Below are 26,906 nucleotides of genomic sequence, written 5' to 3' on the forward strand. Positions count from 1 at the left end.
TCCAACTCACAGGTTTATCATTATTTTGAGAAGAAAGATTATTAATTTAACCCTTTTAGAAGGGAAGATATGGTCATTTGTTCTGGGAATGTCATTTTCGAGCCTGAGACCTGAAAAACAGGCTCAGGGCTTAACAGGTTAAAAAATGGTCAAAGATTGTATGTTTGCTGCAATTCACTACAATTAAAATAATGTATATGTACACAACAAATGTAATTGGTTTGTTGGTTGGTTGGTTGGTAGGTAGGTTGGTAGGTAGGTTGGTCGGTCTGTTGGTCCGTCGATCAGTCCGCCGGACCATCCATCTATCCATCCGATGGAAAACAATACAAATATAGACAACAAAAGTAGTTGCATGGATGGATAGATATACGGATGGATGGATGGAAAACAATTTAGTCAGCAAAAGTAGTTGGTTGGATGGATGGATGGATGGATGGATGGACGGATGGATGACACACCTTTGGAGCATGAAATTGTACATTTTTAGATGGGTGCATTAAATTATAACATTCTTATAACTGTTGCCGGTTTATTGAGTGCACCTTTCTTAAAGCAAAGCATTCACCTCTATGATTCAATGCAGTTCAACCGCACCACCTCCTTCGAAGCATACATAAAACATAGGATTTATTACAAGACTGTTGCATTAGACTGCATTCGATTTAGCTGTACCTAATGAACTGACAACAGAGTGTGTTGTGTGCAAGGTTAACATTTCGTCCTGGGAGTGGTGGTGGTACAGAAAAGTTTGGAGAAACAAAATCAAAAAGGTTAAAGAGCATTAATATGCTCACTAAATCCTGCAGGTAGAAGTCAAAAGTAGGTCTCTAGTCTTGTGAAAGATTTTGCCGTAAGAGATTGTTATCGTGCTGCTGAAACATGAGGCGTGTGGCGTAGTGGGTTGTCCGTAGGTGTTTGGATCAGGGGGTCACAGGTTCAAACCCCACTGCAGTCAGCATGTCGTTGTGTCCCTGGGCAAGACACTTCACCCCAAATTGCTCCTGTGGGGATTGCCCACAGTATTGAGTATGTAAGTCGCTTTGGATAAAAGCGTCTAACAAGTAACATGTAATGTAATGTAATGTAACATGAATCTAATAATAAAGAAACTGTTCTGAAGTCAATGGTGATTTTAAAACTGGAAAGATAATTTATCTACTGCAATTGTAGAATATCCAAAGTATATTTAGTGTATACTGGTTTGGGGAATGAAGATAATGTGGTGGTTGTGGTTGGTATAGAAAGGTCAGGATGTCAATAAAAATATTTAGGAAGTCCTCTGAGGGCCATAAATAAAGTGTTTGTGCAAACCAATAGATGTCGACAACTAAAGGTCAGCAGTGAACGCTGTCACTGGTGGAAATAAATATGCAATCTTTATTTGTCTCATTGTCTGAGTAACTTTATTGTAGTATCATTAGTATTGTTGTCATCACGATGACTGCCATCTAAATGATGACCTTATCTCGTATATGTCATTTCATTCTCACATCATGTTGTTTTGAATTTTTGCATTTTAATACATTTGCAGCCAACAAGAAGAGACAGAAAGAAAAGTTTTGAAGAAAAGATGGAGGTGAAGAGAAAGATCGAAAGCAAAACAAGTGACAAGAGAAAGTTAAAAAGAAGTAGGAGAAGAAATCGAAGGAGGAGAAATATGAGAGAAGACAGAAAGAGATAGGACAAGAGGACTCTAAAACTGACAAACAGATTGATCAGCAAGGGCACCGAACAAGGGCGAGGATTACAAGGAGTTGAAAGGCAGCGGGTGAAGGAGTGGAGAGGAGAGGAGGAGAGGGCAGAGGAGAGGTAAGGAGGCACACCTCAGTGTTCAGAGGCCTCCGTTCTGGTAAGAGCGCTCCTGAATTATTCATGGTTGCTCGTCTCGCTGTGCTGGCTGCAGCGCAATGCTCACTGCGGAGAATAAAAAGAAAGAATTCTGACTAGAAAAATAAACTGCAAACAATGTAGCTGTGTGAGACGTTCTGAGACCGTTTTAATTGCAGTTTTTTCAGCGGGATGAAGTTCATGATTTGATCGTATGCCGCTGGAATAAGTTAAACAAAATGAATAGTCTGCTTTCATTCTCTACTATTATCTTAGATTTGTAGTTGTATTCTCTTTGACCCTCTGCTGGATTTGTTTTAACTTTCGGATCATGAAAGCAATGGTGGAATGTAACTAAGTACATTAACTCAAGTACTGTACTTAAGTACAAAATTGAGGGACTTGTACTTTACTTGAGTATGTTCACATTACTCTAAACTTTTAGTCCACTACATATTGTTGGCAAATGTTGTAAAAAGTACAACATTTGCCAACAATATGTAGTGGACTAAAAGTTTAGAAATGTTGTACTTTTTACACAGATTTAATTACTTGTTGATTTGCAGATTTTGATTATTAATACAAAGATATATATCAGAAAATACATATGTTATAGGTTAGGCTACACAGTAGTATATAAAGTAATTAAAATAAACCCTACTTTTACCAAGTGCAAAATGAAGGTGATGAACACATATATTCATCAATATATTTTTATAAAATGATAAAAAATTGTTTGTGCTTAAATGGACCATTCTGCATAATGCATAATTGTATTTTTGGTATAAAGTATATTTTGTTACCAATACTGTTTTACTTTTACTTAAGTACAATTTAGAATGGGACTTTTACTTGTAACTGTTTTTACACTGTAGTATTGTTACATTAAAGGTAGGGTAGGTAAGTTTGAGAAACCGGCTCGAGATCGCTAGAATTTGAAAATACACAACCGGAGAAAATCTGCCACTTCCTTATAGAGCCCCTCCTCCAACACACACGAACGCGCACATGACCAATGAGGGCACGAGATAAGTTTGTGCACAGATGGAAGGCTGACAGGCAGGTAGGCCATCCAGTTATTTTAGCCGGGCCGGCTAAAATGATTGGTCGTACTTTTTACAGTATTACGGCTTCCACAGATGACATTTTTTTATGGATTTTTTGTCAAAGCACTTAAGATATTCATTGCTATCGGGACGTTAAGAGCATTCCATGGAATATAACAAAAAGTGTATCTCGAGCCGGTTTCTCAAACTTACCTACCCCACCTTTAAGTGCATATCTGTGTAATGAGTACATACTTGATATGGCGTCTGGATGGTGGAAAACAATCTGCTTCACTCCCTGGTGCTGACTCATTCAAAATAAGATGTCGAACACTATGAATCGTCTTGTTGATTCAGTCTATACCAGTTTTATTCCATCAAGGATTTTTGGAGGACACTATAGGGCAGAAACTGCCAGAATATAATAAGAAATAATTTAGACACACACATAAAATGGAAATGGATAAATACAAGGATAAATACAGGAAAAAGTATGTGATTTCAACAAAATGTGGACATACTGTATTATTTGCTCTTTTGCTCCTTGATCAGTTTTTAATATTGCGGGGACAACAAGTATATTGTATGTATCTCTCTCTTTATGGTCATACCACCATTGAAGATAAACTGGTCAAAGAAAGTCTCTATGAGTATGTTTCAGTAAAAGGACAGATGGACAAAAACTCCACTGAGAAAAAAGGTGTATGAAAATGAGAGGAGGAGATAGCGAATGAAGCACAACATCACTTTTCAGCTATTATGTATCCTCAGCAATTTCCCTGACCGAGATATGAAGTAGCCAGCGGGAGGAATCAGAGTACAGTATATGCTGTACATTTCTGCGGGTATCTCTGATAGAAACCAATATGTCTGTGAGGAGAAGTATTCAAATATATTCTTTTGAGAACCTCCAAGTTGGAAAAATATACTCCTTTTGTCATCAAATTGCAGGAAATTGGGTTTAGAAAAGATCGGCCTGCCATCTCTCACAGGCCTGCTGATTTCCACGTGGGGATCATTTACAATCCCAACACGTCCAGGACTCTCCCCCTCCGTCGCCACAACAATGCCAGAATTGTAATATGTTTTACTCAGTGGGGGGAAGGATTACATGAAGGAGGCTTGAAAACAGTCCTCAGTTACTTTGGGATTTCAAGGGGTCTTGATCCCCATTTACTCATCAGAACCTTAGGGATCAAAAGACGGCGGGAAAACAAAAAAGGTCTTTGCAGGAGAAGATCACATGGATAGCTTTTTCGTCTCTCTTTCTTACTCTTATATCACACCAACGTCTGTTATCTTTGAAATGATCCAGCGGGTGATCTCATTTAATATATATATATATATATAAAGACTGGATGGAAAGTGAAGGGTAGGCTAAGCCTTGCCAGTCTTTTTTTAATGAAAACAGACCCTGAGCCAATCTCCTCTAATCATTGCTGGTTAATATCCTTTGGTATGTGGCTGTTATAGTGTATAGACTTAGACAACATGAGCATCTGCAACACTGCTGCAATACATTTCACTCACTTGCAAGCTCCTGCATTTCCTCTTTGTCTTTTAATTATTTTTTAATTTTGGGAGAAAATGGCAATATGAATGTAAAATAAAACAAAAACTCAGCTTTAGTATTTTTTTGATGGCTTGACAGTAGTCTTTGTGGTAAATGGAAGCATACTGGTTGGCTACTTTCATACAGTCTTTTGTACCCTCTGAGCTACAATAACATGTATTTATTGACACAGTTCTATCAAATTGTATTCCTGCTGCCACCATAAAATATTTCACTTAATTTACTTAATACAGGATACCTAAGTATTTGTTGTGTTATTGAGCTTATCATCCAGAGAAAGAAACAACATGTCCCTTTGGGTGCCTGTCTGAAATACACAAACAAGAACAAAATATAGTGTAAGTGTTACCTTTACATTGAAACATGCTATTATGATTCTTATCAAAATTCTTATTGAAGTACGTAGTGTTTACCATAAGGGTTCCAAAAGAGGAAATGTATGTCCCTCAGGTGAATACATTTCCTTTTAATTGGATGATATGACACTTTGCACATTGAAACACTATGTACACATGACATCCTTTTAGATCTATAAGCAACATCTCTTCAGTTAAAACTCAGTTAAACTATGCATTATTGCTATTAATTGTTTGACACTAATAACCGTAACATTTTGGATACTAAAGTGCACCAAATTCACTTAATCCTCCTCTGAATGTTGCTCATATAATTAGGAGGATGGGCTTCTTCAGAGACTTCAGTTGTCATTAATACATTTGATACCATGAAAATACAGTGACTTGTCAGTAGCATAGTCTCTTGTACTTGATAATGAAGAATAGTAGGAGCCTGGACTCTATGCGATGTGCCATGTTTGCCAATGGATCAGTTTGTAATACTAATGCTTCAGTCAAGTATCAACCACTAACTCTGCATTAAAAAAGATTAAAGCGATTTGTGCAGCTGATCAACTAGGGAGACGGTTTAATGAGTCTGGTTTCGTCTGTGTACACTGTTCAGAGTGTGTACCAGGTAATCTGTGAGTGTGCAACAAAATAACATCTTTAATCACAACATCAGGCGTGTGTGATATTAGGTTTCATTTTCCCCTGCACACCAATTTTGCCACATAGATAACAACAGATGTGTGCTATCAGCCAGTGATTCCTGTTGATGGCTCTGCACCATATTGGCAGGAAATACATGAAGAGAAAACTGTGAAGAGTCTTGGCTTGCGAACGAGCACTGCACTGACTCATCGGTGATTTTGATGACGGAAGCAGAAATAGATCAAACATAATTAAAGTTCTACTTAACTTCAACCTTTGTTATCTCCCTTTGACGTCAGACTGTTTTCAAATAATATTTATTTACCGGCCTGTAACTGAGTGATGTTTGTTGAGTACACAAACTGTCACATCAGTGATTGTATTTAACGAAATATGGTTGGATATGGAGATGGATATGTGTGAGATTCACAACCTGTTGATGTGTACTCTAAAAGCACAAGAATAGAATATGAACTAACTGTCACTGTCTTTCTTTTTACAGGACGGCATGGGCAAACTAAGAATAACAGAGAAGGGCCTGAAACTGGAGGGGGCCTCTGAGTTCCTTGAACCCCTCTATGCCAAAGAAATCCAGTCCAAACCAGTAAGTCATTCACAAAAAACACACTTATGCTCTACTAGTTTTCATTTAATATTGACACATATTAGAATTTGATATTAAATAAAAGTTTACATGGCATAAATCATTCTAAATTGCTTGATGTGTATGCCACAACTAAGCAACACAGACTGACTAGATTGTAACACTCGATGAATAACATTTCACAGTATGAAGTGAGAAGGTCCAATGGTTTGAAGAGATGAGAGTCTAATGACTGTAAGTGTGAATTGATTCTTGGAGCCAACATCTTCATAGTGGGAAAAAAACATGTGAGAGAATCCTGTTGGGACTCACACTGGAAGCACCAAGCTGCAAGTGATTCCACTTGCATTTACAACTTGTATTGATTCCATTAAGTGTCTAAATGTTGCTCTAACAAAGCTTAAAGGTTTTTAAAGCCTCCCTAACATGCGTTCTAGGGAAATAAAAGGCACTACACTGCATATTCTTACAGCTGACAACTATTGATCCATTTCCGGCCACATGTATGGTCAGAATACGGTGTCAGTAGACTGAGCCAGAAGTCCAAAAGTACTCCATCAATCCCTCATGTGGGAATCTGAAGCCTTCCAAGGTCAGATGGAATATGTAGTCTGTGGAGTTTGCTGTGGGAGGTGGTTCTTTCAAACTGAAGGAGCAATAGTTCACATACAAGCTTGTCCCTGATGTCATAGGCCGAGCCAAATTACTCTGCAAAGACAAGTTATTTTAGCTTCTCGTGCCTGCAATCCTGTTTTTAAGGTCATCCTCCAAAGATTTGAACCATAAAGCTCTTACATACAGTGACTGCTAAATCAGCAGCAAAAGCAGGGTCTTTGGAAAAAAACATGGCTTTGTTAGCTTGGGATTTTTTTTTTATCGAGTTAATTACTGCAATTTTAGCCTGGATTTATTCTAGCATTAATTACAGTATGGTTTTGTAAAAGAGCAGATTCCAGCAAAAGCTCAAGCCTTCCAGTCACATTTACAATCTAAATCATGCCATGTCACGCCAAGAAATATCACGAAATGTCAGGTTATTATAATATGTTCTGTGCCATGCCATGTCAAAACAAGAGAAGATGTGTCATACTGTGTCACAACAAGGCTTGTCTTGTAATGTGATTTCATGGCAGAACATAACAAGATATGACAAAACATCCTAAAGTTTTGACAAGCACCATATGGCCCCATCAGTCAAGACAAGTTATAGGTCCCTTCGTATGTTCTGTTTGCACAATCAAAATTCTGATGTGCTTCGTGCTGCCTTTACTACAACTACAGGAGGAGTATCCAAGCCTAGAGATGTCAGAGAAATGGAGTGATGGGCACGATAAAGTGATACGCACACTCTCCCTATGTCTCTGTGCTCTGGCAGTAATAATAGCCAGGTAGTGGACGGAAGGTTGATAAGGCGAGAGAGTAGCATGCTTTATCTCTGCTGTCTAGGATCTTACGCAAGCTTAGAGAGAAAATGAGCGATGGAGAGCAGAGAGGAGCATAAGGGAATGAGGTAAAGCCGAGTGAGTATGGAGATGAAGATGAATAATGAGAGAGAAGAAGAAGAGCTAGTAAAAGAGACAAAAAAAACAGAAAGACAGATGGACAAGGACTGAATTAGAATAAGAGAAATTAGAAGCCAGTGAGCATATTATGACAGGCGGCAACGTGCAAGAAGCGGCCAAGTCTGACACAGACTCAAACAAACACAACATATTCGCAGTGTGATATCATTACACAGTAAAATATTCATATTTAAATGACGTCCCAATTCCACCAAACCGTACAAGAAGCAGCTATGAATGACTGCAGAATTCTACTGCATTCATTTGGCACTGTGTTTAGACGTTTTGGTGCAAGCAAACTTATGAATAACAATTATTATCAAGATGTTCTAACATATTAAAACGGCTTATATAGCCAGGGTATTTTGCATATTGAAGAAGGCTGCAGGTTGTGTTAGTCATTGCTCATGCACCCGACTGTACTTATTTATTATTTTAATTGATGGTGCCAGGATTTCTTCTGACAACGAAAATAAGCCTAAATAAGTATGGAGAAACAGAAGTAAAGGAATATGAATCAAAACACAAAAGGGTAAATAAAAGAGGGTAGACGAGATACACTAACGCAGAATTAGATATCAACAGAGGAGAGAACAGAGAAAGTAATTGATGGCTAGTACGAACGTGTTAGCCGAGCAGTTAGAAGAATCTTAATACCAAGAAGCAGGGTAGAGGAAAAAAGACAGACTTACAGAACGATTAAGAAAAAATAAAACATGGAAAGACCCCTGCTGTTTGTTGCAGTAATTCCTCTCCTGATACTTCCTTTCTCTTTTCTATTTAGTCTTCTATTCATGCCTCTGATCTTTAGCCTTTATCTTTCTCTTAGTTTAACTTTGTTCAGTAAAGCAGTAAAAGTCTAACTATACTAAAGACTCAGAGAGACTATCTGTTATCAAATGATATGCTGTATGATACATTTTAATCACATCTCCTGAATACTCTTATCAATATTTCAGTTTTAACAAAGCTACCGACTGGCTGGTAAGCATAGTGGGGGTTTAGCTGTTAAAGAGACACATAGTTCTCCTTTTAGGAATAAGTGTAAAACCAAAGATTAATGAATCAGAGTAAAATGCCAGAAAAATCAATCCTAGTGAAAGCTTATGTTTCACTATACCTGCCGGATGTGTACATAAAGTTAGCTAGCAAGCAATTAAAAAGTTGATAATAAGTCAGTGTTTTGTTCTCGGCTTGTTTCTGCCACATAACGGCAAATGGCTGCCACTGCCATTGATTGGTAGTGACAGATATGTTGTGTTTTACTCAATAAGTGAATAGGTTTACTTATATAATATATGATCTGTAAATTAATTGATTAATCAACTCCACCACATATCAACTATTGCTTACAACGTCCTACAATACCTGTGTGCCCTTTAACAAAGAGAGATCAACACTAAGCCGAGGAAATATTTTGATAAGACCAAACAACATTTCTGGAAAGCCAACCTGTTGATCTCAAATATGGTATTTTAGTTCAATTTATAAGGTTTAATTCAACCAGTGAGTTTTTATATCATCTTTGAATAAGTTCTGCCTCCAAAACATATTTATATATTTCCACTCAACATCATTCTCCATGTGTCTTTTCTCACTTCTCTTGTTTTTCCCTCACTTGTATTCCTCTCTGTGTGAGAGGCCTCCTGCTGGGAGTAATATGGTCTGTTGCATAAGTAATGAAGAGAAGAGGGAGACGTGGTGAATCAGAGTCACCACACAACAACAAAACAAACACTTGTACTGTACACAAGCAGCCCCAATGGACATTAGCCTCTCTGAGGAATACCAAGGGACTGAGCAGAGAAAAGAAAAGACGGAACGATGAGATGGCCGCTCTGGAACATAACACACTGAGCTTAGTAGCATAAAACACACTGTGCCTTGTATCTCATAAGGCTAGTATGAAATATATACATTTCATGGTTTCTCATAAAATCAAGGTAGTGCCTGGAGCAACAACTTGTCACCTTTAAACACATTTACTGTCATTTTTTAACATGCAAGTTAGTCCAACTTCATGTGGGTTAGGTGTGTTACTTTACTGGTTATTGTTAGAAAAGATATCACTCGTCACTGGCTTGATCTTCAATATCAGGATACATGTATGTATTGTCCTTGCAAGAATGGAAGTAGTCATCAAACACAGGGTTGCATGCGACAAATAGTTCCCCGAATAGTATACTGTATGCTTATATACAAGAGAGTGTTACAGTCACAAGATGCAGAATAATGGTTCAAAGCAGTATTCTATGCTTAGTTCAGATTAGCTAAGGCCTGCGTAAGCATTAGACATGACAGTCATATGTCTATCTCCATAGAGGCTGAATCATCATGTTAATGGTTGTCACATAGCTATCATATGCCTAAAACAGTGTGTCCTGACGCTCTTCTAGGTAATCATACTTCCTGTTATGTACACAGCTACATAGGGCCTTTGTTATCATGTGCTACTCTGATATTAGAAGAGTACATTCAGTATTTTCCCAATAGTTATGTTTGGGCTACTTTGCAAGAGGAAGTTGTTACAGTTTGTCAGTCCCACAAGACATCTCACATGCCTTCCTCCTGGTTGCATTTTAAATGTTAGACTAGTAAAGATAGTGGTTTAAGTTAAGGAAGTTCAGCATGTTAGGTGGCATAAGTTGAGTTTGTTGTATAAGGTAACTCACTTTATCGCTTTTTTTACGACGTCTGACTTCCTTCTTCTTTTCTGTCATAATTGCTATGGACACTGAAGTCAGCCCTGTAAGTGCTAAATGGGAATTTGGCATAGTTTAACACGTAGGGTGACTGACCAAGCTGCAGTATCTAAGGAGCTGTGAGTGAGAACGCACTGACTCGTAAAAATGATTCAAATTGTCAAAATTGAAATTAATGACAAAGTCTGTCTCATAGAAACTGTGTTTAGTGTGGTTTTTTTTGTACCCCATGAGAGTTGTAGGGAGCCGGTCCGGGTTCATAGTGACACACAAAATGACTTTCTTACAGAAGATCCATGCAATTTGTGGACAAAAAACACATGAGCTGTCGTTTGCTTCAATCAAATGATGTGAAACATTTTCAGTGAATGTTTTGCAGATACGTTATTCTATGCGCTGAGTTAGATGAATGAATGTGATAATATTGTATTTGTTTGAATACACTGACTGATATTGCTTCTTGTCACACTGCACATTTGTACTTCCTGTACACAACCTTGAATGTTATATTGATGTCCACACAGCTGAAGGTAATTAGAAATAATGAGCAAACAGCCTCCTCAACACACTGAGGCACTGCTTCCGGCCTTAAACATTGTATGGTCCTTGGTTGCATGCAAACATTTATAACACACACACCTCAACCTTTAAAGACCGAGTTGACTTGTCGAACCTGACACAGTGAAATTACTTTCTTTTCAAACTTTTTTCCAGATTTGCATTCAGGTCCCGACACATTGTTATTGTGATAATGTCTTGCTCGCATATCGTGCATTTAGTGTATTTACTGTGAGAACTTCAATACGTTTTCCAAGAGCCATAATGTTATCAGTTTTATACACACAAGGCATATCCCCTCCTCGGCTGCGAGCGCAGCACAATGGTCAGGCCGTTATCTCTAATTAAGAAGTTGACTGAGGCATGAAGATTAGTCGGGCACAGAAAGAGCAGAGTGTCCAACGTGATCAGCATTACAGATGGGTGCAGGGCACTCTGGGAAATACAAGTTATCAAACCGAACAGGGGGCTTAAGTCTCTGAGCTTTGACAATTCTGGTGGTTTTGTTTGAGTGTAAAGTTGTACATTTGTATGCATGTGTATCTATGTATGTGTGCTATTGTACTCATTTAGTATTATAGCTGGCTCAGCCAATGTAAGCCCAACCCCCAAGTCAGCACAGCTACGTGCCAATAAGGTGATCCACCTGAAGCTGTTGACAGAAAACACCGAACTTAACAATCAGAACAAAACAATTAAAGACTTACAGTCTACAGCCACTATATTAAAAGTCATCGGTTCAACAAACTCATAAGGATTTGGTAGCCCGTTTTTGTTGAATTTTATATTTGTTGTCTACTTCATACTGGGACAGTCCAGGTAAATACCTCATCTCCAATATTATTGTCCCTGTATAGGACAACAAAGTAAAAATATTGGGGTCATTAAAGTAATCAATGTTATCCTGAAGTGGGTAGACATAGAGATACATTGTCAAAAAGCAGTAGGGAGGAGATTTCCAGCCATTAACCGTGCTGGAAACCATAACCATTTTGTTGTGGTTCTTTGTCTAAACTTTACAGGACCTTCACTTTAAAGGTTGCTGATGAGCAAACAGTCATATGAAATGTTCATACAATATATGTCTATGAAAGTCAAGGGGTTGGGAACAACAAACCAAAGAACAAACCTTTTGATTGTAAAAACAAAAAGTGTGTATATGATGTTTAATCTTCAACCTGTGATGTTTTGTTATTTGATTCTATCCTTATCCGTCCTCATTCTCGTTCCTCTAAACTCATCAATAGTTGAATAACCATGCACGTACCACAAACTAAATAAATAATGGTGTCTCTTTCTTTGCAGGGCCGCCCGCTGTTCCTGCAGTCATCCAGAAATGTGTCGGTCAATATTGTCAACAGCAAGAACCAGCTGCTCACACAACTTGTAACAGGTAAGAGCCAGCGTGCTTTCTTGTGTTGTATTGAAGTTTTCTTTTGATATTATACATGTCTTCTTGTTTCAAAAACATCAAACCTGACAACACTGACGACATTCACTGCAACTGCCCGACATGTAAAAGTTTTGATGTGTGCCACTAAGAATTGTGTTTTAAGTTCTCATCCATTTTGACAAAATATGCATTATTGCCATTGGGAACTTTATTTTGGCATAATTGTATTCTCATACCAGTTCAATATTAATACAGTCAATCAATGCAACTGACAATCAAAAACTAAATTAGTAGAAGTGGGAGGGCAGAAAGCATAACTTATAAAAGAAAAATAGCCCTCCTGTTAGTCGTCCATAAAAAAACGTCCATAAAGGAAAAAATAAATGAGAAAAACTGCATTCTTTTATCAGCCATGTTATTTCTCACTTTTATTGTGATTGTGTGATTTTATTTTTCTCTTGGGACTCTTTGGGTAGCCCAGACTGTTGGGTCAGGAACCACTGTTCAAAAATGTGACTGCCTCAGTTTTCAAGGATTACCCATTAGCATGTTATATATTCTTCCTCTCTTCCCCTTTACTGTGCCAGCAGAGGCCTCAGTTGCACCACCATCAATCTGAGATTGCACTTTCTGCTTTATATTCCCCCATTTTCTGCCTGTCACACTCTAATAGAGTTGGCAGTCTTCTGTGAATGGAAATAACTTTGTGTAAACATGCACAGTCAGGTAGTGTCTCTCGCGTTTAAAAAGTGATCTGACATTTGCCTTGTGGGTTTGAGGAGGAGGAAAACGAAGTCTGTTCCGATGTTTCTCTTGGATGGCTCAGCTGGGTTTGTGTACGGGGAGGAACTTCACATCCCAGATGGAGAATGACAGAATCAATTGCGCGCACGTCAATCACTCACCCCCAGCACCAGTGTTTTCTGTCACCGCGTGAGACAAATCAATTTGAGTTGGAGGGAGGTGACTACATTTTCTACTTCTTGTTTGTTGTGACACCAGTTATTGTTCAGGCATCTTTCATTTGAGTGTTTTTCCAGTTGCCTACTCTCGTTCAGTGAACTACCGGTGGTGTAAATCTATTTCACCAACAGGTCTCATCTGGATGAAATAGTTTCTAAACCTTTCATCACAATCAGTGAAAAATACATAACTCCGTTCGTCTCGAGATGTCTTACTTTATATTTTCCCGATATACATTTGAATGTATTTACTCAAATAATTAAAGTCTAAACGATCAAGGGATAAAATCAAAGCGGGTACACAAACCTTTATAGTGCTGTTCCAGAACACCATGCATTTTTGTAAGAGCTAAAACTGATCATCCTTTTTCAAACAAGCTGTCAATATTCTGTTTGGCGGACTGATAGTTTCAACAGCGAGTGTTTGATTTTTATTAATAAAGGCTAATCTAGTGATACATCTTTATTTTTATTCTTAAAAGGATTTTAGCAATTGGCAAAGATCTAAAACATGCAAATAGCAGTCGTTTTTTAATTTTTTAAGAATACACCATCTTGATCTTAGTCGTGATTCCTTTGAAATGATATCAAAAGTCACTGTGTCAACAAAACATTACAACTAGGGCTGTCAAGTTAACGCGTTAATAACGCGTTAATAACGCGTTAACGCAAAAAAAAAATTAACGCCACTAATTATTTTAACGCGATTAACGCATGTGTATTTTTTGTCCTCGGCCGCCGTAGTTTCAGAGCGCATCGAGTGTAAAATACCATCGACAAGCTGATGCTGACAGCCCCGCTCCTGCCGCCCGCTTGTGGCAGACCACACTTCCACGCTCACTGGCAGGCCCGGACTGGCCATCGGGAGGACCGGGAGGGAGTGTGTATGTGTGGCGCGACTCGCGCGAGCGAGGCACACCTTCCGTGTTGTTGTTGTTAGCATCTGGTGCTAGCTAGCTGCGCTAACGGATATAAGCAGCTGTTTCAATGACATTTCGCCGACAACTGCGCCGAGCACTTGACTTTATGCAGGTAGCCAGACAGTGGGACATTGTACGAAAAGTCAGCACACTCAGCACGGATAGTGCGCGCAACATGATTGCAGCGTCCAGGCAGCTCCCATTCGAGCATATATGCCTTGAGCTGCACATAGCTCCAACGATCCATCACAGTGTCTCTCTCCACACACACACACACACGCACGCACGCACGCACGCACGCACGCACGCACGCACGCACGCACACACACACACACACACACACACACACACACACACACACACACACACACACACACACACACACACACACACACACACACACACACACACACACACACACACACACACACACACACACACACACACACACACACACACAGTATTATTGTATGAGAGAGGTTCCAGGTTGAATTGAGGCGAATATTTGTAATGTTCAGAGGTTGTTGTGTTTAATATTCATGAGAATATTTGTCATTGTTCAAATGATAATAAACAAACATATAAAGCATATTTGTCCACTCATATGTTGATAAGAGTATTAAAAACTTGAAAGATATCCCTCTAAGGTACATTTAGAACAGATAAAAAATGTGCGATTAATTTGCGATTAATCGCGATTAACTATGGACAATCATGCGATTAATCGCGATTAAATATTTTAATCGACTGACAGCCCTAATTACAACACGTCTAGATAGACTTCTCATGGAAGGATGAACCAACAGTGAATATTATGTTACACTGAAGGTCTCTCTTAGCTGTTTTGTTTTTTTACCTCAAAACTACTGTTTTTTTAAATGTTTACCTCCTTTTAATGCATGTTTCAAACTCCAGCAGGCTGCACAGCTGTGCCAACAGCTCTGATAAATCTGCTGTACATAACCTGCCTCGCACCAATCGTCCTATAGTTGTCATCAGGAGTGGTGGTGACCAGAAACAGAGCTAACAGGAGCAAAGAGAACAACTTTATCATATAAATCAAATATATATCTGTGTTAATATATGAACATGAATTGCTGTGTTTAGACAGTTCCTCTGCGATTTGGTGGCAACAACATTTAAAATATTAGATTAGGAAGTTGTAAGCTAGTCGGCAAGTCCTACCAGACAACTTGAATGTCTTCCACCTGGAAGCATTTTAAATGTTCAAATGCTGAGTTAATTCTCTAAAAAAATCAGCTCAAGCTACAGTAGCTCCTCTTTGATGTCTCCTCTCTCTCCCTCTGTGTGTTCTGTCCAGGATCGAGTGGATTTCAAGCAAAAGGCAAGTTGTTTGAAGTCAAATCCACCTCTGGGAAGCTCCTTTTCTCCGCTGACGAGCAGGAGGTGGTGGTGGGCGCCGAGAGGCTCCGAGTGATGGGTGAGTGACCAGATGACATGTATGCAAACTGACCCGTTGTCAAGTATGAAATTAAAACTAATGATGTTTGTGTTGTTCTGACAGAGGGCATTTTGTTTTAAGGACCATATTTGTTTCTTACCAATGTGTGATTCTGTGACTTAGGCTCTTGTTTGGTTACATAATAATAGCATCATGGAGTTTAAGTTGCTTTTATTTGTTGAACTCACTTTTTGGAAAAGAAAGAAAAGATTACATTTACTTTTGTTTAGATATAAAAGGTGCATTTTCTTATCTTAATCTTTTGCGAGTGGACGTATAATTGGATTTCGGCTCTTATTTGTTCATTGAACTCAGGGAAATTGGTTACTTTACCTATTCCAAATGGAAACATACACACTACACACTACACACTACACACTACACACTACACACTACACACTACACACTACACACTGCATCACTGTAACTGAGCTGATGTGCTGTATGACTTTCAAAGAAGAAGAATATAATGCTTACATGAGCACTGTAAGCAGTCAGTAGAGAGAGCAAGTTACAGATGTGTGCAGGAAGTACATTGTGTATGAGCGGAGCAATATGACAACTTGCAAGAGAAGATAATATTTGGAGATTTTTTGGGAGATAGAAGATGAAAGCTTGGTGAGAATCATGGGAGAGAGCTCAAATATCCAGAAGGGCTCCTGGGGGGGGGGGGGAACTGACATGTAGTCATTAGACAGGAGGTAAGAAATGCAGACGCTGTTCTGACTGCAGTGATGCTACTGCGACAGATGATTTTCTGTGAGAGCAGGGAGGCGTAACTGGAATAGTGAGAGGAAATGTGTTTACTATGAAAACATGAATACAAACTCCTGCTGAAAGGAGCAAAGTAGAAGATCATCCTGTAGATTCACAGCCAAGTTGGATGGACTTTACTTTTCTGTGGTCTGTATCACAAAACTTTTGCATGAACCCAGATGTGGTTTCATCAGGGTTCAAGTGATTCAGGATGTTGCTGCTAGGTGGAAGCAACAATGGATGCCACTTTGTTTATTTATTTGGAAGAAATTAACTTTATGAAAATAACTAAGAAGCAGTTTTTTCTGTCTTGTATTTTTGAACATGTTTACCACTCACTGAGTAATTAGTCTAGGTGTTGTGTTGTAAATCCCCTTACACACTTTTATTCCAAAAAAGTAAACCTGGTTTATTTGGTATCTTTGTAAACTTTTAGATGTCCATTAAAATTTAAAGAATGTAGAGTAATGCTGCGTTCACACAGGACGCGATGCGAATATTCGCTTCGCTCTAATCGCTCCTATCGCATCGCTCTAAACGCTCGAGTTTCACCGCGGCTGCCAGCTGTGTTTACTCGCATCATCCAAACAAGACGCGCTGGCTCGGGAGCTACAACTACAACAAAATGAACATATTTTACCGTGATTAAATTGTAATACACGTTTCAAAATGATGCCGAAGTAACAACATACTGATACCGGTTAGTAAAAACCATGAATTAATGCTTTGACAAGTCTGCAGACAAGACGGCAGGTGAAAAACCTTTTAAAATGCTTGTTTTCTGAATGAAGATCGGGTCGACCAGGCTAAGCTAACGTTGTATATGCTCATTCCACACTCATAACAACGGCCTACAGACATAAATAAAGCAGCGACTGTATTCGCCATGGCACAGACAGTCTGTGGTTTGTACTTGTTTAACTTTTGTCCAGTTTCTGAACAGATATGAGGAGCTGTGAGCTCTGTGTGCTAACTGCTAACAGCTAACGGCTGATGTTGTGTGGTTGAACGTCAGTGACGGCAGGCTGAGATCCTCACCGCTGATTGGCTTCCGCGAGAACGCGTCACGTGAATTTGATGCTCGAGTTGAAAAAATTGAACTCTCGCGTTTAACGCGGCACCGTTCAATCGCCTCAATCACGTGATTCGCGCCGCGTCCACCGCTTCATGCGCACCGTCGGAGCGAATTCACGTCTGTCCGCGTCTCTGCATTGACTTTACATGTAATCGCGCCGCCCCCAAACATCGCATCGCGTCCGGTGTGAACGCAGCATAAGTAGTGACTGACCCATCAGCCACTCAGTGAAGTAGACCAATTATTATGTCATGATTTAACATGTTTTAGGTAGCAGCAAACAAGGACACAATTCCTTCAATCTATTTTGTAGTTCTGAACACAACGCCATTGTATCTAATGTTTAATGTAAATGAAGTATATGTTGCATCTTGTCCACTAAAATGAACGTTAGTAAATGTCAATGGGGCTAGAGATCGTTGGCTGAAATAATGAAAATAATAAGTTAAATAAGTTGTTGATGGAATCATAGAAAATGTAACCTTGAAATTATATTACATTACATTTCATTTAGCTGACGCTTTTATCCAAAGCGACTTACAATGACCAATTACAGGGACATTCTCCCTGGAGTAACTAAGGACTAAGTGCCTTACTCAAGGGCACACTAGTGGTGGTGTTCCTGGCGAACTCACAACCTTCCGATCTTCAGCCCACCTCACTATCCATTAGACCACCACTACCCCTTATATATCTGTGTTTCTCCATTTGATGCAGAACGCAGTGCTTGCAAACCAGAAAATACTTTTTTTCAGACTTTCTGTTATAAGATTTCAAGAAATCAGCTGACCATGCTGCGAGAGTCCAGATTTAATCATCGCTTATTTCTAATATGATACACACTCACTTATACAGCAGGATAATTAGGATGGAACTATAATAACTTGCTGTGAGGATAATTAAGATAATAAAAGAAAAAGATCCGCTGAATGTTAAGCACAAGTGAACTCACACTTACAGTTTTCCTCAGATTCACAGTTCATCCAAAGTTGTGTTTCACATATTTTTGTATTCATCCCATCTCTTATTCTAATTCCTTCCTTTCCTCTGTTCTACTTTAAAAAGTATTGCCTTTTTCCCGTTTCCTCTTTAACGTCACCCACCATTATACTTCCATCTGCCACCATTCACCATCACCCACCCATCCGCCCGCCCACCCGTTCATCAATCCATCCATTCAGGCTCATTAATAGATAAACAGATATTTGAAGCGTCTCCCTCTTGACTGGGCCGCACGATTTCCCTTAGGAGCTCTCATGGGTGCGCTGTCTCTCTCTGCTTCTGACATTCTCTCTCTGACACACACCTTTCAGAGCCCTCTTTGTGAGCAATTACTCTTCCTCTCCCATCCTCATCTACATTCATTTACATCCTTTCCAGCCCTCACTGAGTCAGAGTTCATTACCGTCACCCACCCCAGCAAAGTGCTCCTCTTAACAAAGGGAGACACAGAAGCAGGGTGGGGATGGAGGGTGGGGGGAGTCAGGGTTGTCTCATAAGGAAGGCATTTCTTTCTGACACAATATTTATCCCAAAGTCAAAACTATTGCGGTATTCATTCACTGCTGCCTTTTTAAACTAAGTATTAAAGATTAGAATCCTCAACATCCTGACACACAACAAGCTTGTGTTTACCAGAGAAACCTCCTGTGATCGCTGTTGTGTGATGTTCACAGAAGCACTCGAGGGTCCTCTTTGATTCCCTACTTGAAACTGGAAAAGCACTAAAAATGTTTTTAGGGTTGTTGATCAATTCTGTGCAGAAAAAGAGAGGCTGAAGACATGATTTTTACCAAGTTTAACAGGACTAGAGTTGGAGGGCAGTCTACTTTATTTATTCCAAAAGCACCATGCAAGACATTGTAACTTATAACAGTGAAATCAGTAACTCTGCAAGGAGCTTTTGTTTCTTCTGTTTTCAAAATATTCATATATACGTACATTATAATGATCAGTGAAACTCGTGCAGACGTTTAGTCCAAACCAAGGTGAAAATGTTAATTGTTTGTCCACCAGTGAATTGAATGAATGTTCAAACTTTACCAGCCACTCAGAACAGGTTACTTTTTTTCTTTTTTGGTGATATAAATGTTATAGCCACTTGCATATTATGCCAGCATTTATCTTGTAAATTGTGTTGGTCTTGCACCCTTATCCTAGTGGTCTATTTTAATCTCGGCTAATTCAAGAAACTCGACAAAACATATCAAACTTATTGAGAGCTTTCAAATATAAAATAGATAATTAATTGTTCTGTGTTGAGCTGGGATTCACAATAAAACATCAGTAGTTGACTTTATTTTGATATTTTCTGCCATTTGACTCCACTTCATTTCAATCTGACTGCACGTTTATCCTTTTTTTCCCTCATGAATACAATCTAAGACAATCATAAAAATCATCCATACATATCCGGAGACAGAGGTAACAGAACCAGGAAGTTAAAAACACTATTTAATCGACGGTTATTAGTTAGTTGAGGTGACACCATTGTAAAGCCATTGGGAGCAGGTGTAGGGAGAGAGTCAGAGCAGGAACACAGAGGAAGAGAGTGCCAATGATTTGCCAATTACTGCATTTATCTCCACAGCCCTTTGATGAGGCCGCTCAGGGCTGCCAGGCTAATCAAACACCTTAGCAACCGCTGACTCGGCACAAAGATACGGCCCTCTGAGTTTACCAAAAGGTTTATTACGTGGAGCACCTAGTGTGTATTCCACTCTGAGGCTGTGATCTCTGTACCAATTACAAAACAAGACTTGCTCTCTTTTTTATCTAACAAATAGGACAAACTTCTTAAATGAAAACTCAAGTACAGGCCAAATAAAATATTGACTTTTTTATAGTATTTGACAACATAATATGTCAAATAATTGAATTATCTTCCCAAGCATTTAGTACCAGATGGTACTTAAATTATGTTCTCAGAAAGTTGGTGCATGGACATGGCACATTGTTGTTACAGTGACACAGAAGATGTCATACAAATATATCTTTAAAGGATCACACTCATTTATCTGTGCATGTGATTCTTAATGTCCACCACACACCAGTGAAACAGAGGCAGTTGAAGTGTATTCTGACCTGAGTACGAGCTGCTATCTGTCCCCTCGTCCCTGTGATGTATGAAGGCACTGTGAAGGCTTATAAAGCTGCCACATGTCATTACCTAGTCATTCCTTCTTCACCAATAAAATTGATAATTATACCCTGCATATAACTTTAACTGGCCCGACTGAGGTCATTGGAAATCTATGCTGCTGCTATCATTGGCTTCATTATGGCTTCCATTTACAGTCCAGTCAGACATGCTGACGGGCTCCCAGGAGACAGACAGTAAATGAGAACACAAACAGGGCGAATGGGATGATTGTCTGGGTCAAAGCACAGTAGAAATACTTTTTTATGGTTTGTTTCTGCCCATTCTGGCAGCAGTTGTGACACAGATGAGAATTCAAAGAGCTGTAACACACATAATCCCAGGATTGGTTGATACAGTTTAGGATTAGCTAGAAAATAACTCCTCCTTGTTTCAAAATATGGTTCCATTAATGCATCTTTCAGTAAATAACAAAACAGTAAAAACAAATAAATAAGCATTTAGTAACATTTCAGTAAGCAAGGTCATGACACCAGCCAGTTTTTTTCAATTTATATTTTAATTTATTGTAAAATATCATACATATAATTTAATGTAATTGCTCAAGTCATTTAAATGCAAGAGTATATTTCCCTGCATTATGATATACATTTTGTTTCAATGTGATCTCTATAATGTCACGTTTTCTAATGGAGAATACAAAAACACCTCATTTTTAAATAACTGTTATACAGTCAACAATTCAACATTATTAATAAATATAGACTGCTATTTTAAACCTATCCAGAAGCAATCTTGTAAAAAAAGAAAATCCCATTAACATATAATGTAAATGAACCCCTGGAGGGCAGCTGCTTGTTACAGTAGTAGTTTGTAAGTCAATGGGTCAGGTCATATATCCCTGCCATATTTTCCTGTGAGCTGCACTCGCTCAAACCAGCTTTGAATCAACCTCCAGTTCCAAAATAAGCACTGCTCACTCATGCGTTGTGCTCATGCTGTTTTCCTCTCAAAGCTCTGGAGGAAACCACTGAGCAGCTGACTGCACTGATAAATACAGGATACAGCTTACAGCAAAGGGTGGACAAGGCCAGAGGCATTTAAACTTTTACAGGCCAAGAGCCCACAGGGAGGAACGCAAAAGTCACCTTGGTGCTCGGGATCAGAGTCATGTTAACACAAGGAGAAAGGCAGGTGGTTATTTATACAACTTTAATGAACATAAGTAGTGTAATGTGATTGCTTACTGGGCTGTGTTGGGATTAAAGTGTGTGGAAGTGTGGTTGCTGAGGTGTACTAAACTCCTGACTAACTATGTCTCATGCTATTAGATTTCTTGTTTTTTATATTTTATGTATGCACCATGACATCAAGTCAAATTCCTAGTATGTGCGAACCTACCTGGCAATAAACCTGTTTCTGATTCTGCTACAAGGCAACATTGAGGTTTAAATTATTCAACCAGGCACACGGTTGTTCCTTTACCAAGAGATTTTAGTTGCCTATAAATAATTGATGTAAATGTCAATCCATCTTCATTTGCCAGAGGTGCATGCAGAATGCAAATGTTGCAAAAACAGTCAATATGATCATTATGTTTCCTTCCAAACATATTGGCAAGTGTAAATGACTTGTATATTGATGTAATTTGAAGACACGGTTGAATTACCCAACATGTTTCTTTTGCAAATTTGTGCCGTTTGCTGGCTGAAACTTTAGATTTATAATGACGAACCCTAATAGGAAAATGTGGCCAAGGTTGGTATTTAAACCAGGGTTGTTAAAGTTAAAAGGAAGAAGACAGCAGAGGAGAGAGAAAGGCAACTGGAAGAGATTTGACCTGCTCTTCCCGTGTATGAGACTGGTTATCGTCTGTGTTGATGCACTCAATACACGAGTCCCACTCGACATTATGCAACTCTGCCTCTTGCATAGTTTCCACAGGCAAATCAAGGATGGTGAGGCTATTACGGATCTTTCAAATATGTAGCGTTGTAGATATCTGGTATTGTAAGAAGAGAGGGGGGAAGCTCCTTGGTAAAAATCATTATTTGTGATGAATTCAGGTTCAGATTAGGCATCATATATAACAGCAAAACACAGTTAGCTACTTCATGTTACATATTACGAGATCAAAAAATTAACATAAATCTATTTCAGAGAAAACATTAAGGCCTCATGTTGTTAACTACAAAACGGTATTTCAATGCTTTTGTAAAGAACAATTTGTTTGTTTAGTTTTTTCTTATCAATGATCAAGAGATTCACATGAATAAGCACATCTCTTGTTATTTTATATTATCTTCTCTAAATCAAGTTGTTGAAGGCCTATAGATTGAAAGCAGTTTGATCAAAACTTGAATGGCTAACTGCCCCTCAAAAGTCCAGGATGTTTTTGCCAAATCCTAGCAGCAGTTCAACTCACAGGCAGTGAACCGTTGGACTGAGGTAACATCTGCATCTCCCACTCTGGTCCTTCGTAGCCCCACCTGAGGAGGATCTGCTGAAAGTGGGATCAGAGTCAGAGCTTCAGAAAGCATATGGATGAGACACTGCCAAACTCTTTAAAAGCCTCTTTGAATAAAGAGAATAAAAACATAAAAAATCAAGGGGCTTGGGAGAGGGTTTCACTTAAAGGTTAAAAATGAATGTTTAAGTGGTGTGTTTTTATAAATTGCATTAAAGTGCGAAGAACCTCTGTTTGAACTCCCTGTCTGGATTCAGCGAAGAGCAAAGCCTCCCTTTCTAAACTTTAGTCATTAGTTTTTTCAAACTCAAAGAAAAGGAAGTTTCAGATATATATATTTAACCTTGTTCACTCTGTACTCTTCAGCCCTATATTTTACCTGTACTGTATGAAAACCAAGGCCAAGATAATAAGCTCTGGGGTTACATTTTTTAACTGTGAGAAAAAATAACGTTTGAGCTCACCTTATTAGTGTGTAGGATTCACCGCCGCTGAACATCCATTGATGGAGCCCAGAACCTAAACTTGTGCAATCATTGTGGTCACGACCTGCAGAAGTCCAATCTAACAATAGATCCCTGGGAAGAAGAGACATCATAAAACATCACTCCTTACAGAAGACATTGAGGTAAACTTCAGGAAGTTAATTGGGAAGTTTTAAAAAGCATCACCTAACAAACAAAACTCTCTCTCGCTCTTTTCCTCTACAGTTGAGCTCTTGGATAATTTTAACTGCACCTTTGACCTCAGCTTTCTTTCCTTCAGGCTCTGATTTATTCTCTTTCATTACTGAAACAACTCCAACCTTCAGCATCTGTGAGTGAAGCTCTCCCACGGCTTGCATCAGATTCATGATCACAGGGATCACACCTGAAAAGGGCTCAGAGTTCAGCTGCCCTCTGACACGCTCTTCCTCAGCTGTTTTGTAATGAGGAAAGTCAGTTTGTGTTTTGATGTTTGCCTCCCAGTTGCCCTGAAGGAGCTGGTTTTATTCTGCCCCAGTCTTCGCCCCTTTGGACTCTCAGTAGCCTGAAGCTAACCTTGCATCAGTCTTTTTGCTCCAGGGTCGCTTCGGATTTTAAGAGGCGTCGGTTGGAATATTTGCCCTCGGGAGAGTGCCTTTTCTCAAGACTACCTGTGAGGATTTTAAATTATGTTGTTGTTATTTTTATGCACTGGACCATTTTTCAGTGAAGCCACACATAAGGGTTGGGACAGACACAGAGGGTGAAACCATGCTGCAAAGATCCCAGGACAATTTTGAACCACAGAAATCAAATTGAGCCAATTGGTTCCTATGACAAAAGAGTCTTGTTTTGCCCTAAATTGAGCAACCCAGGAGCATTCATAGCAAAATGTGTTCCTGGAGACAGCTACTGAAGCTACTGTAGAGTTACCACACAAGACTTTCAGGTATTGTGCAAGGTTTTTTTATATTCACGTTTTAGTAGATTATGCAGCATTGATAGCTTCATAACCATGAACAATGCAGTGTTTACAGGTGTTTTGTTGAGATGAAAATGGAGGTTGAATTCAAAGAAGGGTGTTGTCTGAGAAAATAAGCAGGAAGTAGGATGGGAGGAAATGGGGAATGCACCATTGATACATCCCGGCTAATGTTAGGAAATCAAGCTAATTTAAGAACATGCATGAAATATTCAATTTCAATTTAAAGGTCTCCTATTGTACTTTTTTTCAACAATATATTATAGGTCTAAGATATATACAAAACATGTCTCTGAAGTGTTTGGCCCGAAATACCAAACAGATCATGAATTGTAGCATCCCATAAACCCCTTTGTTTCAGCCCTGTTTCAAAAGTGCTGATTCTGTGTCTGTAGCTTTAAATGCTAATGAACTGCCCCCCACCCCTGCCCCTCTGCGAGATGTTTGGTTTAAAAAATGAAATGCAATGGTGCTCTAGGAGATTCAGGTGATAAGGTGGGCTGGTTTTACCTTGGTTGGTTGTTGGCTAATGGTTGCAAAAACACAATCACAAAGTGGCCAAAATCTGATTAGCTTTTTGTCAGACCGTTTTTTATATAAATGGATCATGATCACAAAAGGAGAGAGAATATTTGTTACTGAAACTTTCCAAATCTCTTAACACAGAGCAGGCACATATTTATGTATAAAATAAATGAAAAAGTGGATTTTGCAAAGGTGACCTTTAAAACAAATCAAAATGGAAAGGTTCATATAAAAGAAGGATTTGGCAGAGACAAACTGACTTCTACTACTTTGGGGCCAGTTTCAATGAAACAGACTCAACATATTTGTCTGTAATAAACTTCACCCAACACTTCTGCACTATCTACCTGAACACATTCACTTGGGTGATCCTCATCTTTATGTCCCATCAAACCTCCCCATGCTCAGTCATATTTTCACCCTGAAAGCTTCAGTCTCAGGGTTTTATTTCCAGCCCTCCTTCCCTCGGAGTGGAGTCCGTTAAGCCGTAATAAGAACATAAAGACACCTCAGAGTTACTGCGTAGGGGACGTCACAGCGTAGAATTTATTCAAGGCGAGACAGAGCCTACATTTCACGGTTTTATCTGGAGTGAATGGGAAATGTGCTAGTGCGCTAGCAGTCATTGGATTCCTGTCAGCCGACCACGTTAAGGAGATGATAAAGAATCCATTAAACTGCAACTAATAGTGTGAGCTCATCTGTACTGCATTGGGTTTCAGTAAACCAATAATCTAAGTGTTAATCTGCAGAGCCAAACACTTGTAAAACACATGTGGAGATGTATGTTTAATGGTCATAACTTTGTTTGGTTTGACAGTGCCAGTATCATTCAAAGAAAAAGTGAGAGAATATTACAAGTGTTGCTTTTCTGTACATTTCCCTGCATGCTGTGGGACGATCATTGATTTAGATTTTCTTTTAGCATGTTGATTCACATCCCCGGACTATTGTTCAGATGTGATTAATGGCTGCATCATTGTCAAAGCAGAAAGGCCAATACATCAGTCATCCACTACAGTCAAGTAAAAACCTCTGCACCTAAAAACTAAAGAAAATATGGTTGACAACGACCCCCAAAGTGCATTTCAGTGAAAACCATCCAAGCAATCAGTCCACAGTCCGGATCTGGCTCAACTTGTGGATCAACAAAAGTGTTCGATTGTGCACAAATGTATCACAAAATGAGGACAGCTGTCTTAAGAAACCTAAAAAGAAAACGTTCCTCTTCATGTATGTCTAGTTGTTCGTGTGTGTTTGTGTCCCTCACACCTGGCTGGCTTCAGGGTTAGAGGACATCTCCTGCAGCCTTGTTTCATGGCTGACATAAATCCAGGCGCCAGCAGTCATGAAGCCAGATTAGATTGTGAGTGTGGCGCTCTCCTCCTCCTCGGCTCCGGGCGTCTGCAGCTGGCAACGTCCCTGACAAACGAGGTGCATTCAAGAGCCCTGATAAAGCCATTTTACAAAGATCACGGCTGGCTTTGTTTGCTTTTCCAGAAGCAGTTATATGTCAGTGACAGGCAGTCAGGGTCCTATAGGCGGTAGAGGAATGTAATGTTCTCTCTGTCTTTATCCCCCACCAACACGTAATGGGCCATCTGTGAGAGAGAATGAAGGCGAGTGCAGTTAGTGCTAATGTAGTCATAACATCTAGCATGAACGCATAACCGACAGCCATGATGCAATTCTTTCAACAATGATGGCAGAGTTTACTCTAAGGTGACTTTCACAGTCATACAAGAAGTGTTGTAAAGAGGAAGGAAGGAGAAGATGGGAACATAACGAAGCTGCACTTATAATACTTTTCTTGTTGTGTCATCTGTTTTGTACGTTTTTTTAAATTATAGTTTTGTAATGGCACAGAATGACCTTCCATTTCTGTTTTAAATGAGAGAAGCAGTCCATGTGAGGACACTGGATGAACGTTCTTCGT

At 39.2% G+C, this 26,906-nt stretch overlaps 1 protein-coding gene across 2 annotated transcripts in view; it reads left to right on the forward strand.

The window, feature by feature from the left end:
• Nucleotides 1-26,906, forward strand: part of sgcd (sarcoglycan, delta (dystrophin-associated glycoprotein)) — a 153,212-nt gene that overhangs the window by 75,967 nt on the left and 50,339 nt on the right. For both annotated transcript variants that reach the window (XM_034140376.1, XM_034140375.1), the window contains 3 exons: nt 5,941-6,042; nt 12,170-12,257; nt 15,461-15,580. In XM_034140376.1, coding sequence (XP_033996267.1) covers nt 5,941-6,042; nt 12,170-12,257; nt 15,461-15,580 — 310 coding nt within the window. The remainder of the gene's footprint in view (nt 1-5,940; nt 6,043-12,169; nt 12,258-15,460; nt 15,581-26,906) is intronic.

This window comes from Trematomus bernacchii, unplaced genomic scaffold (assembly GCF_902827165.1).
Source record: "Trematomus bernacchii unplaced genomic scaffold, fTreBer1.1, whole genome shotgun sequence".
Classification (NCBI taxonomy): domain Eukaryota; kingdom Metazoa; phylum Chordata; class Actinopteri; order Perciformes; family Nototheniidae; genus Trematomus; species Trematomus bernacchii.